This window comes from Rhinopithecus roxellana, chromosome 13 (genome assembly GCF_007565055.1).
Source record: "Rhinopithecus roxellana isolate Shanxi Qingling chromosome 13, ASM756505v1, whole genome shotgun sequence".
NCBI lineage: Eukaryota > Metazoa > Chordata > Mammalia > Primates > Cercopithecidae > Rhinopithecus > Rhinopithecus roxellana.
The window spans coordinates 131703008-131718762 of NC_044561.1; the positions used below are offsets into that span (position 1 = coordinate 131703008).

Consider the following 15755-nt stretch of genomic DNA (forward strand, 5'->3'; position numbering starts at 1 on the left):
AGGCAGCTGCCCCCATGAGCACCGTGGGGACCCCTGCCCACCTCAAGCCCCTCAGCCTCCATGGACAGTGCATGGGCCCTAGACACTTCCCAGCTGGTGGTCGTCCTCCTGGGCCCACTGGATCCCCCCGCAGCCTGGCCCTGCTTCTACCCTGGAAACCACATCTCGGCCTCCTGTGCATCTCCCTGTGGGGTCCGTGGGACAGTGCCTCTGAGGGGCAGGGGCTGCAGAACCAGCCAGGGCATGGGACCCAGGTGCCCAGCCGGCTGCCTAGATACTCACCCCTGAGGAGGTGCCCATGGTTCCAGGGGGCCCAGGGGGCCCAGGGGGGCCCGGAGGGCCAGGAACGCTGATAGCTGCAGGAGAGAAACCAAGGTGGGAACAGGAAGCCACACGAGGCGGCCTCTGCCCGGGGTCCACTCCCCACTGACTTACTCTGCCTGTGAGGGCCGGGAAATGAAGGGGGCCCTGGGGGGCCAGGGGGGCCTGGGGGGCCGGGAGGGCCCTGGCGCCCCTCGTAGCCGATGCCGGGGGGTCCCTGAGGTCCAGGTGGGCCAGGCTGGCCCCGGATGCTCTCTCCCTTGGGACCCTAGGGACGGCGACAAGAGACGCTTCCTGGTTACCTCGTGCTCTGGGCTGGGGGCGGGCAAGCTTGTGGGGTTGGGGCTGCACTGGGCTGGGGGCGGGCAAGCTTGTGGGGCTGCGGCTGCACTGGGCTGGGGGCGGGCAAGCTTGTGGGGCTGGGGCTGCACTGGGCTGGGGGCGGGCAAGCTTGTGGGGCTGCGGCTGCACTGGGCTGGGGGCAGGCAAGCTTGTGGGGCTGGGTCTGCACTGGGCTGGGAGTGGGCAAGCTTGTGGGGCTGGGTCTGCAGCTGCCAACATCCCCTTGATGAGCGCAACCTGAGTCACTGGTCCCCTCCCTGCCCACACCATAGCCTGAGAAACCCCCACACCTGAGTCACTGGTCCCCTCCCTGCCCACACCATGGCCTGAGAAACCCCCACACCATCACCCCTTCTTCCCTGGGGGTGCGATCCTGGGGCAGAGACCAGCTCTGACCAGAGAGACCAGCAGATACCAGAGACCTGACAACAGTGTGGGCCCCCAGGCAGAAGCTGGGGCCCATGGCTCTCTGGAGTCTTTCAGGACTGATGGGCCTAAACCCCGATCTGAACCAGCCCAGGAGCAGAGGTGGATGCGCTTGGCCCTGGCAGGAGGGCAGGCCATGGAACGCTGCAGGGGGATGGGGTGTGTCCGGGGCCAGTGCACCCACACCTGGGCGGCCTGCTGCGTCCCCACACGGGGACAGGGCCATGTCGGGGCTGCTGAGCTTACAGGGGCAGCTCCAGCCTTGGCGGGCGTTGGTGGCCGGGCTGGACCTGCCCTCAGCTCCTGCACCCAGACCCCTGGGACATACACTCTGCCTGCACAGGCTGGGACTTACTGGAATCCCAGGGTAGCCAGGTGGGCCTGGGGGGCCGGGGGGGCCTGGCAGGCTGGAGCCAAAAAAGCCGCCACCCCCGGGCTCACCCCTTTCGCCTTTCTGTCCTGCATCACCTCGGTCTCCCTTCTCCCCCTGTGGACGGAAACACTTGTCAGACACAGGAGCCCCGAACCCCTACAAGCCACAGGTGACCTCCCATCCCTCCCGAGCCAGGGTACGGCAGTCGGAAGCTTCTGGAGCCCAGGCCTGGGAGCTGCTGGCTGCAGAGAATAGGGCTTGACTCCCCACCTCCCACTGTATCAGCTAAGTCCCCAAAAACTGAGCTGGGGACAGAAACGTCCTGAGAGACGCCCTCGATGCCCTCTGGAGCCAGCGCTCCTCTCAGGGCTGAACAGGAAGGGGTCTTGGGCTGGATGGCGCAAGGAATTGGAAGCAGCCACCCAGGGGGATGTACAGGATCTTGGAGGCCCCCAACCCCACCAGGGAGGTCACTCACCTTCATTTCAGCCTCCAACTGAAGAAAGTCGAATGGAAACTGCCCTGCAAGAGAGACACAGGTGGGGTCTCGCTGAGGTGGCATCTGACGACGCCGGGCTCCCCCTGCAGCCCCCAGCACTGGCGGGTTTGCCTGAGGCGCTTCTAGCCATTGCCTGATTTCCTGGTAGAGATCCCATATTTCATTAGGTTCTTCTTAGCTGATACTTTCTGATGTTTTTGCTAACGGTGTCTTTTTTTTGAGATGGTCTCGCTCTGTCACCCAGGCTGGAGTGCAGGGGGCGATTTCGGCTCACTGCAAGCTCCGCCCCCCGGGTGCCCGCCATTCTCCTGCCTCAGCCTCCCGAGAAGCTGGGACTACAGGTGCCCGCCACCACGCCCGGCTAATTTTTTTGTATTTTTAGTAGAGACGGGGTTTCACTGTGTTCGCCAGGATGGTCTTGATCTCCTGACCTCGTGATCCGCCCGCCTCGGCCTCCCAAAGTGCTGGGATGACAGGCGTGAGCCACCGCGCCCGGCCTGGTTGGTGGTTTTTCTCAACTCCCCTTCCATCTGGTGACCTCGGTGAACCCTGACGGTCCACCTGCAGATCCACTTGGGCGGCTTATGTTGGAAACGTGCCGAGAAAAGAGCAACGCGATTCCTTCCTTCCCGCGTCCTGTCCTTCCTGTCTCTCCTCTGCCCCTCCCAGGGTGGGCAGGCAGCTGCCTTGGCCCTGACTTGAGGTCCCCACACCGCCTCCGAGGGGGAAGCTGTGGAAGTCCCAGGTGGCTCCTTCCAGACCACGGAGGGGCCTTTGCTGAAATCACTCCTTGTCGCTTCTCCCCTTTCCATCAGCCTTGGCAGAGGTTAGGAATGTTGTGAGCCTTTTCAAAGAATTAACTTCGGATTGTTGGACTGTCCTGATCCTTGCTATTTTTATATACGTACACCGTACACAATTTCTCTTCACTCATTTTTGATCTTTACTATTTCTTCCCATCTATTTTCATCAAATAAATGTTTGTTGCTCTTTAACAATAAATGCTGTTTGTTCTTTAGCATTTGATGTGTGGAAACAGTACTATTTAAAGCTGTAATTTTGTCAGTGGAGATGACAAAACCCGTTCTCCTTCCAGGTGGGACCTTAGACGGCCTTGGGCAAACCTTCTCCTGTGACTGTTCCCCTGGAACCCTGACCGGGGTGGAGACAACCTCACTCTTTTTTTTTTTTTTTTTGAGACGGAGTCTCGCTCTGTCGCCCGGGCTGAAGTGTAGTGGCCGGATCTCAGCTCACTGCAAGCTCTGCCTCCCGGGTTTACGCCATTCTCCTGCCTCAGCCTCCCGAGCAGCTGGGACTACCGGTGCCCGCCACCTCGCCCGGCCAGTTTTTTTGTATTTTTTAGTAGAGACGGGGGTTTCACCATGTTAGCCAGGATGGTCTCGATCTCCTGACCTCGTGATCCGCCCGTCTCGGCCTCCCAAAGTGCTGGGATTACAGGCTTGAGCCACTGCGCCCGGCCCAACCTCATTCTTGGAGGCTGTGCCCTGTAACCCAGAAGCCTCTGAGCAGGTGGCTCCACACCCCCAGGGCACCCCCATCCCACAGGTGCAGTCCCTGGGGTTGGAGGTCATGGCTGCTGTCAGGACCCATGCTCCCTCCTGGACTGGGTCCTTTTGCAGAGGGAGGTGACCGGTTGTGGAGGCCCCTGAGGGTCCTTCCGCAGAGGGATGTGACCGGCCGTGGAGGCCCCTGAGGCTGCAGTGTGAGGACTAAGGATGCCCTGGACGTATCTAAGCGCCAGGGGTTCCTCACTTCCAGCTGCTTCTCCTTGACTCATGAGCCGCCTGGAAGGGCACTACCCTGTGGGCATTTCCCACTTGTTTCTACTGCACTCATGAGATCACAGTTCCTGGAAGCCAGGCCTGCATTCAGCCTAGCCTGGGCCCCTCCGGGGCAGACCCTGGTCCCAATGCTGGGGACGTGGCCTGGAGACCATTGCAGGTGACGCCTGTCAGACCTGCTGTTCAGATCTCTGACTCCATTGTCGCTGGGATCCCGTGCTGGGCAGCCCACGCCGGTTCCTGCAGGAGCCTCAGATCCCACTGTCACTGGGACCCTGTGCTGGGCAGCCCACGCTGGTTCCCCACACACGACCCCACTATTGCTGGGATGCCAGTTCCCGCCGGCGCTGTCTCTCCCCATCTCTGCACTCCTTTCTGTCGGCCTCATCTTCCCCCTGAAGTGCCCTTCACCGCCGAGACAGCTCGGGTCTGGAGTGGCCAGCCTGCATGTCATCCTCGTTCCAAAGGCTACGGGAATACCATTGGCTGTCGGAGTCTACACTGGCCTTTCTTGGATATTTTGGAAACCATTTATGGACACCTCTGAGCTTCCCAGCTCTCTGCTGCCATCTCCAGGCTTCCTGCGGCTTTTGAATGTGACCTTCAGAGTTCAAGGCGGGTCCGATGACCCCATGAGCTGGGCCTCCCGGTCGGGTGTGTCATCGGCCTCTCCTCCTGGTTTCTGGTCAGCGCCAGTCATCTATGCCCCACTCACTCCTTCCTGGGCATCGTGTGTGACGCTGAGAGATCCAAGGATGGGACAGGCACGTCTTCCATCTTCCCGCTTGCTTTCTGCCTCCCTTTTCCTCCACAGGCCTTAAGGATGTCCCAGCCTGACTCAACCTCTGCCTGCCTGGTCCCTTCCCATTCCAAGGTGCAGCCCCAGCTAGAGTAGGTATTGCAGCCTCCTCAGCAGAGGACCCTGGTGGCGAGAGGGGACCATGGCGGCGAGAGGCGCCCGAGGCTGGCCTGGCTCTCTGGGCTTCTGCTCTGCCAGCCCCCAGACATCCTCAAACAGTGGTTTTCTCACATTTTATCCAGCTGTTCTCGGTGGTCTTGGCAGGACATCCAAGCAGCCCCACCACCCTCAATGGAGGTGGGGCTCAGGGGGCAATTCTCGTTCTTCAGGAGGAGCAGGGGTGTTGGGCTCACCCTCCGGACAGCCTGTTGGACAATGCCTCCTTCCCACATGAGGCCCTGGAGAGTTTCTCGACCTAAGGTCCTCCAGGGCCAACCCCCGGCCCCATGTAGGGGAGGGGGCGTCTCAGGACCGCCGGCCCCATGGTGGGGAGGGGAGGGGGCGTCTCAGGGCCGCCGGCCCCACGGAGGGGAGGGGAGGGGGCGTCTCAGGGCCGCCGGCACACCTAGGCTGCTGTGTCTTTGCGCAGTGCCCACTGGGGTCTAGTGCGGAAGGGCAGCCGCCTGCTCCTCAGGAGATGGGGTGATGGGGGTATCTTGCTGGGCCTGTGCCCTGCAGCCGCCCCCGCCTCCAAATCCAGGTCCTTTGACATCCGCATCAACCCAGAAGGGGCTTCCTTCCTCCCACAGGGCGAGGTGGTCACCACCCAGTGAGGGTCCAGGAGCCGCCGGGGGGCTCTGGGTGTGACCATGCCTCAGTGCTGGCCACACCACCTCCTCCGCCTGGGAGACCCAGAGGTGCTCACCTGGTGGTCCGGGGGGGCCCACTTCTCCTTTGGCGCCCTTAGGTCCTGCAGGGCCCTGATTCCCTGGAGGAAGAGACCCAGTGCCCGTCACGGAGTGTGCCAGGGAGGGCTCCAGGGTGGTGCCCCTCCTGCCTGAAATACCCCAGTGCCTGGGGGCCTGGCTGGCGGGCATCAGATGGACGTGGGGACAGTCAGGGTAGGAGCTCCTGGAGAGCAGGGGCACCCCGGGTCCCCCTCAGCAGGCCACGTGGAGGCCAGGCCACATCTGCAGGGCATGTGCTGACCAACAGCAGGGATGGGGCTGCTTCCACTCTGCTTTGGGCAGAAAAGCAAAGTCTAAACGGAGAACAGCAAATGGGGCCACCCCAAGGTCAGGTCCTGGACAGCTGTGCTGGGAGGGCCAACATCATCAGAACTGGGGCATGGGCTGGGCGCGTGGCACCGGCCTTAGGGCACTGGGGGCATGGGCTGGGCGCGTGGCACCGGCCTTAGGGCACTGGGGGGTCTCACTGCTGCTGGCGCGGGAAGGCACGTGGGGCCCTGGAGCATCCCTTCAGCGCCTGTATCCCCAGCTGTGAGCCCGGGGCCCTCACCTGGCAATCCTGGAGGCCCGGGGCGGCTGGACTCAGCAAACATCTGCAAGGAATGGGGAGAGGTGGCTGTGAGGGCGATGTTCTGAAGTGAAGGCCGCCACCACTCAGGGGTCCCCAAGTCCAGAAGCACCAGCCCCTGCATGAGGCCACATGGCAGCCTCCCCTAGTCAGAGACAGGAGGGAACAGGGGTGCGGAGAGCAGGAGCCACGGCAGCCACCCCTAGTCAGAGACAGGAGGGAACAGGGGTGCGGAGAGCAGGAGCCACGGCAGCCTCCCCTAGTCAGAGACAGGAGGGAACAGGGGTGTGGAGAGCAGGAGCCACGGCGTGACACCACTTGACCCTTATCGGTCACTTCACCTTGCTGAGCCTGGGAAAAAGCGGGTGCCCCCAGCACCCCTGGGCTCAGGCTCTTAGCAGAGTTTCAGCTGGAAGCAGCTCCACACCGAGAGAGCCCTGCCTTCCACATGCCTTCGCCTTCCTCGGGAACTCAGCTGCTAATCCACTGCCCACCAGACTGGCCCATCCCGGAAGGACCCCTGGACGCAGAGGCCAGGGGAGAAGAAGGCCCAGCCCCTCTGTGGGGCTCTGTGGAAGAGCCAAGGGCAGCCGCAGGACAGTGGGCGCCCCGGAGACTTACATTGCTGTCGTAAACAGGAGTCCCTGGAGGGCCTGGGGGCCCTGGAGGCCCTGGGGGGCCGGGCATTCCCTGTGGGGAGGGCAGAGAGCTGTTGTCAGGCTTATGGCCTGTCAGGCAGCAGGTGGGAGCAGGGACAGTTCAGAAAAATCAGAAAAATCAGAAACCTGGCCAGGCAGACCTCTGACCAGGCAGAACCGAGAATGCAGTGGGTCACTCGGGCCACGGCTCCCTGGGGACAGGAGCTGGCCCCGGCCCCACCTCATCCCACGTTGGAGTCGTGCACAGACGTCCCTCGGGAGGAGTGAAGAGGCCACCGGGTCTGCGTCTCAGGTAAAAGCTGACTGAAAATGCCCCACCCTGCTGACACCAGGGACACAAAGCTCTTGGCTCAAATGCAGCAGAGTGGATGCCTTTGGGCTGAGCGGGAGAACCCCCAGAATGGAGGGCATGGAGGGCATGGAGGGCATGGAGGGCTGCAGGGCATGGCCCAGGCCCATGAACGCCCTGCTGAGAATCCATGCTGGCCTGGTGTGTGTGTGTATGGGTGCACATGCGTGCATGTATGTGTACAGGTGTGTGTGCTTGTGTATATGTGTGCATGAGTGTACGTGTGCAGTGTGTATGCCAATCATGGAATGAGCCAGGGAGGGCTTACATTCATGTGTGAGTATATGGATACACATGTGTATATGTACACACGTATATGAGCATCTGTATACACGTGTGTGTGCATGTGGACAGGCACGCATATGCACGAATACATGTGTATATGTGCACATATGTGGAGTGTGTGGGCATGTGTACATGTATGAGCATGTGTGGATATGGATGTACACGATGCATGTGTATGTGTGCACACATGTACGAGTGTATGGGCATGTGTGCATGCATGTATGAGTGGGCCATGTGTGCATGTGTGTGGACATGTATGAGTGTGCATAGGTATGGCAGGACCAGCGCAGTGTGGCCACATGGCAGTGCTGCTTATAAGTGGCCTCTGAGAGGAGCTGTAGGACCCCAAGCTGTGGCCAGGCCATTCCCAGGTCCTGGTCTCCCAGCCACCCAGGCCCCCCTTGAGGGACACTCACCCTCATGCCAAATCCAAGGTGGGCATCTCCCGGCTCCCCTTTCTCTCCTTTCAATCCGTTCATCCCGGGGCGACCCTGGGGCAGAGCACAGGGGGTGGGGACTGCTGGGCTCTGGTCATCACCAGCCACATTCCGGCAAGGTGGCTGCAGTAGCCCCACACCAGGCCCGGCCCACACTCAGCCTCAAACGTTCCCAGCCTTCAGGCTACTCCAGCCCTTCTCACCCCTCCTTCCTGCTCAAGAACCCTTTTGGGAGGAGGTGACTGACTCCAGCACACACAGGCCCACTGCCCTGTCTGCCCCCCAGGGCCGCCTCCTGGGTACTGGCCCCTCCTGGTGTATTGCCAGCCACATCCAGGACAAGAGCTGTGCCCAGGCCGGTTCTGGGGGGAGCACAGGGGGTGCGGTGGCCGTCCACTCCCCTCTGGGCATGTCACCCCCGTGGGCCTGGGCTGCTCCCCACCTGCCAGACCCCATCTGCTGCCCCCACTGGAGACCCCAGGTCCTCACCGGCCGTCCAGGGAAGCCAATGTCTCCCTTGTACCCCGGCCGTCCGTACGGGCCCTGTGAGAGGAAGGGAGCCAGGCTTAGAGGAACAGACCCTGGCCCTTGTCCACGAGCTGGGGGGTCCTGGGGAAGGGGAGGGGCCGTGCAGAGCCTGTCGCCCTGGGCCACCCATCAGCTCGGAGGAGCCCGCTGCAGCCTCACACCGACACCTGCCCCACGTGCTTTAGAGCTGCACTTGGGAGATGAGCCCTGGGCCGCACAGCACGAACTCAGCAGCCGCGGGCGACCGCGTCCTTGGGGGCCGTCATGCCCAAGCTCGGTGCAGAGAAAGCCACAGGCCGACTTACCGGGGGTCCTCGGAAGCCTGGCTCTCCCTGAGCAAAAACAACCAAGAAGGCACAGTTAGATGGCGGCTTGTGCCCCACCGGCAGCCTCCCTGAGGACCCTTGTGGCTCCTTTGGGTGCACTGGGCAGTCCTCAAGGCGCCGGCAGCCCTGGGGAGGACGGGAGCTGCTGGCAAGAGGAGGTTCAGGATTGGGGTTTGCATCCAGGTTGGTGCGAGCATGGGGTATACCCCGGGGCCCTGAAGCAGGGGCGGAGGGTGTGTGTGCCACAGTGTCCTGGTTGCTGCAGGCCCCGGCTCCGATGCACAGCTGGGTAGGACAGTGGAGCTCTCGCTGGGCCTGGGGATCTTGTGTCTGAGGTGCACCCCTAAGACCCCAGAGGGCTCACTGCTCCTCTGAAAGTGGGAGAGCCAGTGCTCCACACCCCAAAGATCCAGGTTCCCCCCCAGGACCCTCCCCCAGGGCTTGTCTGGGTGACTGCCTGCTGGGGTGGGGACCCAGGCACAGGCCCCTTGACGAACTGACTCCGGGCCCTGCTATGCTCAGGGTCCTGCAGGCACCCTGGGGCTGCAGAGAGGAAGGATCATGCGGCTGCTGCCCACAGCATCAGGGCCCCCAGGAAGAGGTTGGAGGGGCAGCAAGAAACCTGGTGAGGCTGAGGTGGTACAGCCTGGGCTCCTGCACCCCACAGGCCAGGCCCCAGGGAGGCGCGAGTTCAGAGCCGCAGCCCACTGAGAATCTCCCTTCGGCAGGGTGGGCTCAGGGGCAGGGAGAGGATGAGGGGCCGGCGGGACCTCTGACATGGGTGCAAGAGAGGAGGGGCCACGAGGGCCAGGCCAGGATGCTGGAGCCCTGCTTGGGAGAAGCTCGTGCGTCAGGAGCCAGACCCTAAGGAAGACCTTCCTCAGGCTGTCTCCATGGCCCCAGGAGCCCCCATGCCCACTGGAAGGAGGCTGCCCAGCCCTCACCTTGGCTCCTTTCTGGGCAGGGCCCAGGGCACTGCCATCGGGGCTGAAGACGCTGCCCGGCTCACCCTTCTCACCCTGGAACAGCAGCAGGTATGGCAGGGTCAGGGCCAGCTCCTTCCCACAAAGCCTCACCCAGAGCCCCGAAGGCAGGGCCGCTGTGACTGAGCATCACAGCCCGGGGTCCTCTCACGGGAGGTGACCACAGGGACAGCAGGACCACAGGGACAGCAGGACCACAGGGATGGCAGGGTCTCTGTGACTGAGCATAACAGCCCCGGGTCCTCTCACGGGAGGTGACCACAGGGACGGCCCGAGCGCGGCTTGTGAGTCACAGTAGCAGCCGGGGGATCCCAGGTTTCTCCCAACAGTGGCCACCTGGGCAGGATGGGGCCACCCCTGCATCACAAAGTGGGTTGAGGGACAGCACCTGAGCCCCTTACCTTGGGTCCCGGGGAGCCTCGTTCACCCTTAGAGCCCAGGTCGCCCTTGGGTCCTGCAGGTCCCTGGAATGGAGGCCAGGCAGTGAGGCCCGAGTGGCCAGCGTCTCCCCCATCTCTGACAGCTGCTCCACCTCCCTGGACAGCTGCCCCCTGGCAATATGCCTGTCTTGTCTGCCCCCCCAGGGCCCCTCTCGGTCCCAGCCTCACTCCGGACACTGCAGGCCTCCGCAGGTGCAAGGAGCAGCCTCAGTGTCACAGGTGTCCACCCAGCACGGGGCCTGCCAGGGGCTCTCGCCCACATCCTGCTCCCATCACTTCCTCGGGGCAGTGACTGTCGCTATCCCTCAGGCCTGACGAGGCCCACCCCAGCTTGACCAGGCTGCTCTGTGCTACCAGGCGGAGACCCCTCCCCAGCAGGGAGGGCAGTGGCGGGCAGCGCGTAGCTCTGGCGCCAGGTTACTCACGGGAAAGCCTGCGAAACCCGGCCGGCCCTGGGGAAAAAGGGACAGCGTCAGCTGGGGTCATCACGCACCCACGCGGCTGCCCGGACCCCACTCAGCCTTGTACCAAGGTCCCCACAGGCCTGTCCCTTAGAAGCCAGGCAGGCACGTACCTCAGGTCCCGGCACGCTCAGGACGGCACCCTGTCCACCAGTCAGCAAAAAGAAAAACCGGAAACAAAGAGCCACATTTAAAATGAAACTGGACTCCCACCGAGCGACTTACAAGATCAACAAAACACCGAAACAGGAAATTCAAGGAAAATGTTCTTTCCACACTCTTTCTTGGCCTGGGGCGTCCCTCCTGCAGCGCAGACGCCCCGCGGCTCAGAGCGGCGGACACAGACTCCAGACACCCTAAGCCCTAAGCCACTTTTTACTTCCATTTTGGTTTAAAATGCTCCTCCCTGTGCTAGATGCTCCCTTGCTTGCTGGCGGAGGCGGCTGGGCTGACAGGGGGCTTTTCTGATGTTCCAATGACTTGACCGTCACGCCAAGGTCCCTGTGGCCTCTTGAGCTGCTGTCTCCCGATGCCTGTCTGCCTGCTCCGAGCAAAGCCATGAGGGGGCAGGCCCTCTCCTGCCTTTCCCCAACCCCACCCCTCCTCTTGAGACTGTTATGGTCCCACCTCCTAGGTGAGGAGCTGGAGCACAAGGGTTAAGTAACTTGTCCAGTGTCACAGACGGTGCCTGCTCTCAGCTCTGCCCTGGGCAGCCCCTTCCACTGGTGGCCACAGAGAAGCAGGGATCTGAACCCCTGGCCACACCCAGCTCTGCTCCCCTGGGCCCTGCATCTGCCCGGGGCTCAGCTTCCTGCCTAGACGGGGGCTTGGTCCCTGTGTTCCATGTGGCGGGGCTGGGTGGGGACGTGTCTGCCTCTGTGAGGCCAGTGGGACACGCTGCTGGCAGGCGCAGAGGGTGCAGCTGAGAGGCCTGATGGACGGGCTGCGGTGGGGAGGAAGGTTCTGGAACCAACACAACCTTCACCAGAGAGCCAAGGGTGCGTCTGCTTCTTCTGACGGGGCAGCTGGGTGACTACATGCAGCTTTGGGGCCACAGTGTCAAGGACACAGGGACTGAACCCGATGGGAGCCTCTGACATAAAAACACTGGTCCCCTGTGCAGGCCCTCACCCCTCCCCGGTGTCTGTATCACCACATGGAGCTGAGCTCCCTGGGCATCTCTGACCGAGGGCCTCTGCAGCCCCCAATGTGGAGTTGGAGTGTGGCCTTGCAGTCAAGGCCTGTCCTGACCTGGGGGGTGTGGGGGGCTCAGGGAGGGATCTCTGCACCCAGTGGGGTATCTGGACAGATTGGGTGCCCACCCACGCAGCGTCCTTACATCCTGCTCCGACACGTAGACCACAGGCCCCGGGGGTCCAGGGGGTCCGGGGAGGCCTGGCTGCCCGACTCCGTCCTTCCCTGGATCTCCCTGGAAAAGGATGAAACATGTCCAGCATTTCATCTCAGCCACTCTGGCCAGGACCCCAAAGTCCACCCAGTCCTGGAGGGGGTGCCCAGAGCCCACGGGGGGTGAGGAGGGGCCCAGGGCTGTGGACTGTGGCCTTGGAGCCCCCTGCCAGGCAGGGCAGGCGCCAACAGGGATGGCCGAGCCACACACACTGCCCCCAGCCTGAAAGCCACCCCTGTCAACTTGAGGGTCTTTTCCCCGAGTCTCTGAGGTCACATGGGTGGCAGGGGCACGGACCTGGGGGCAGCTGAGGCCAAACCTTCCAGATGTCCCAGCACCCCCCACCCCATCCACCCGCCCCAGGGACACTCACCTTTTCTCCCTGGCTGCCTCTGTCTCCCTTTGGCCCCTGAGGAGATAGGAAGGAAATGGTTGATCACCCATAGAAACAGGAGCCCCTGGCTCCCCGTGAGGGATGGCCGTGATGAAGACGTGGGGTTACTTCCCGACCGGCTGGGGCCTGGGAGGGAGGCAGCCACCGAGAGTCCTGATGGAGACTTGTATTCGGCTCCTGGCACTCAGAGACCCGGGAGGGCACACGGAGGCCCAGGGACCCAGGAGGGACACAGCTCCTGCCAGCTTTCACGTCGGCATAGTCCCTTTGGGGCTCCACCCCCGAACCCTGGGCCCACCGAGGCGGCTCACCTGGGGCCCAGCAGTGCCCTCTCTGCCAGGGAGGCCGGGGAACCCGGGGGCTCCGTTTGCTCCAACTTCTCCCTGAAAGGGTCACATGGAGGACACAGGGCATTGGCCACATGTCCAGGAATGCGGGGACCCCCACGAGGAGTCTGGGGCACCCGTGGGTGTGGTGGTGGCCTGGGCTTCTCTATCTCACCCCTGTGGGCTTGAGCAGGGGCTGTAGAGGGATGGAGGAATGGGGGAGGGGGGAGTCGGGAGGAAGAGGACGGGAGGAGGAGGACGTGGGGAGGGGGACGTGGGGGAGGGGGAAGGGGGGAGTGGGATGTGGGGGAGGGGGATGTGGGGGAGGGGGATGTGGGGGAGGGGAGAGGGAAGGGGGGAGGGGGAAGTGGGGGAGAGGGGAGGGGAAGTGGGGGAGAGGGAAGGGGGAGGGGGAAGTGGCGGAGAGGGACGGGAGGGGAGGGGGAACGGGGGAGAGGGTAAGGGGGAGGGTGGGAAGTGGGGGAGAGGAAAGGGGGAGGGGGATAGTGGGCGAGATGGGAAGGGGGAGGGGAAGGTGTGAGGATGAGGGAAGGGGGATGGGGCGAAGTGTGAGGAGAGGGAAGGGGCAGGGGAAGGAAGTGGGGGAGGGAGGGAAAGTGGGGAGCGGGGAGGAAGGGGGGAGGGGAAAGTGGCTGGGGGGAGAGGAAGGGGAGGGGGAAGTGTGAGAGTGGGGGGGGGGGGGAAGTGGGAAGGGAGGGGGAGGGGGAAGGGGGAGGGGGAGTGGGGAGGGGGAATGGGGGAGGGGGAGTGGGGGAGGGGGAATGGGGGAGGGGAGGGGGAGGGGAGGGGGAGGGGGGGAGGGGGAATGGGGGAGGGGGAGGGGGAGGGGGAAGTCACGGAAAAGGAGGGAGAGGCGGGAGGCCAGTGGCAGGGGCTGAAGGGGCCTGCACCGTCAGACAGCTGGGAGGAAGGAAGGCCATGTTCCTGACGCAGTCAAACCAGGGGGTACCCTGGGGTTGGGTGCCCTACAGGTGGGTGTTCTGGGGGTTGCCTTTGAAACTAGCACGTCTTCAATTATAAAGAAACAAAGCAGTGCGAGGAAGAGCAGGCGAGGCTGCCCCGAGTGGATCTCCACAGGCGTCCGCCTGGGCCCTCCCTGCCTCTGCCTGGTCATGTCCCCGTCCAGTATTTCATCTCAGCCACTCTGGCCAGGACCCCACAGCCCACCCAGCGCTGGAGGGGGTGCCCAGAGCCTACATGGGGTGAGGAGGCTCCCAGGGCTGTGGACTGTGGCCTTGGGGCCCTCTGCCAGGCACAGAGCTTACCTTGGCTCCCCGCAGCCCAGGCACACCAGGATCCCCCTAAGTGAATAAAGTGGGCTTGGTAAGCATCTGCTTGGGCCGGCCCCGTCCTCAGGCAGCGTCCATCCCGGGGGCAGGGAAGGGTGAGTTACCCAGGATGCATTTCACCGCCCTCCCCCAGCCCAGAGCCGAGGGGTCCCAGGGACACTGAGCAACTTGTGCAGGGACCCCATGGTCCCCGCTGGCCGAAGGCACCCGGCCTGGACTGCTGTGGAGCCTGTGGACATATCCCATCACTAGGACTGCAGGCAGAACCCCGCTGAGATGGCCTCATTTAAACAATTTAAGAAATCGAATACATGGATCTTCCAAAAAGCCTTTTGCAATGTCCCAACATCTTGCAAATGAAAGCAAAGCATTCTCAAAGGAGTGGGTGCCACGGTAGGGGCTGGTGACAAGTGAAAGTCCAGTCCCAGGGTGGGCCCCATGTGCCCTTGGCCCCCACGCAGCAGAGGACACATTGATGAGCGCACAGCGGGGTGAAAGGTGGCTGCTGCCCAGGGCCCAGGAGAGGAGCCTCCAGGCTCACCCCTCAGGCACTTGCCCTGGGAGCTTCGGGGTCTGGGCAAGGGTGGGGTCTTTGGGGCCAGGCTGGGGGCTGCTGTCCCCCAGGGACAGGGGAAGCAGAGGACAAAGTTCCTGGGTCCTACAAGGTCACCACGCCTCTGTCCCTGAGCCCAGGAGCCCACCTGTCCCTGAAGCTGAGGTGGGAACCCCGGGTTCTTCTCCTATGCCCCTCTTTTCAGCCCGAGTCTGAGAATATGCTTCAGGTGTGTGAACCCAGGAAACTTGATTCCTGGGCTTTGGAGAGAGAACGGGACAATGGCCCCTTAACGCTGGAAGTCTGGGTTGGAGGAGTATGTGATTATTTCTGTTAGGCTTTTTTGCTGTATTTTGCAAATTTCCCAGGATGAATTCATCCTACTCCTGCCATCAGAAAACCCAAGGGAAGGCCCTGTCTCTCCCAGCCCGGGGGTGCCGAGGCCAGGGCCAAGCCAGCGACCGCAGAAACCCAGGCGCATCCGTCACTGACCTTCAGTCCTGGCAGGCCGGGGGGTCCCTGTCAGGGCAGAGGAGACACAGCGTTAGTGCAGCTGGAGGCCCTGCTGTGAGATGCTTCTCCCACAAGAAAAGCCCGCTGGTAATAGTCAAGAATTAAAAATGTGTGTGTAAAAGGAAATGTACTGACTTAAAATGGTAAAGCCATTCTAACTTATTATGGAATCAATTAGGTTCTGCCTAATTGAAATTTCTCATTCATTTTGCTCAGAGTAAGAAATGTGTCCCAGACACCCGTGCTCTCAACAGGCTGAGTCTCTGAGCCTGAAGCTGGACGCTGTGGCTTCAGCCGCCCCATGTGGCTCTTGGGCAGGGCTGTGGCCCTGGGGGCTCCTCCATGCTGGCGCCACAGGAGAGATGGTGGCGTGGAGGGGACAGCGGGGGTGGGGGAGGAAGGAGCTGCCGGTCCCTGGGTCTGCCCCTGACACATCTGAGCTGTCTGAACACAGTTGTTTTGGGATTTAGGTCACTCTTTGCTGGCCCTAACCCTGAGCAGTATATATGTTAACAGTAGAACAAGGTGGAGATTTCATAGGAATTTCAGATTCTACTCAGGCCAAACATTTGTTACTTCCCAAAACTGGGGCCACAAAAAGAATGTGATGACTTGAATTTCCCCAGAAAGTCCTGTCCTTCAGGCGGCATGCGGCCCCACGCTCCTTTGTCTTGACCACCCACAGTGCCTCCCACTTTGCAGACCAGGCCCTCATCCCGTGACTTTACTTCAATGAAGGGGCATC

At 62.4% G+C, this 15755-nt stretch overlaps 1 protein-coding gene across 5 annotated transcripts in view; it reads right to left on the minus strand.

Annotated features, from left to right (window-relative positions):
* Positions 1–15755, minus strand: part of COL18A1 (collagen type XVIII alpha 1 chain) — a 103634-nt gene that overhangs the window by 8634 nt on the left and 79245 nt on the right. For all 5 annotated transcript variants that reach the window (XM_030914288.1, XM_030914287.1, XM_010370120.2 and 2 more), the window contains 19 exons: positions 14990–15016; positions 13921–13956; positions 12620–12691; positions 12288–12323; positions 11846–11935; positions 10620–10649; positions 10471–10497; positions 10007–10069; positions 9567–9641; positions 8602–8628; positions 8258–8311; positions 7748–7822; positions 6660–6728; positions 6021–6063; positions 5428–5490; positions 1941–1984; positions 1445–1576; positions 436–589; positions 283–356 (listed from right to left, as the gene is read on the minus strand). In XM_030914288.1, coding sequence (XP_030770148.1) covers positions 283–356; positions 436–589; positions 1445–1576; positions 1941–1984; positions 5428–5490; positions 6021–6063; positions 6660–6728; positions 7748–7822; positions 8258–8311; positions 8602–8628; positions 9567–9641; positions 10007–10069; positions 10471–10497; positions 10620–10649; positions 11846–11935; positions 12288–12323; positions 12620–12691; positions 13921–13956; positions 14990–15016 — 1191 coding nt within the window. The remainder of the gene's footprint in view (positions 1–282; positions 357–435; positions 590–1444; positions 1577–1940; positions 1985–5427; positions 5491–6020; positions 6064–6659; positions 6729–7747; positions 7823–8257; positions 8312–8601; positions 8629–9566; positions 9642–10006; positions 10070–10470; positions 10498–10619; positions 10650–11845; positions 11936–12287; positions 12324–12619; positions 12692–13920; positions 13957–14989; positions 15017–15755) is intronic.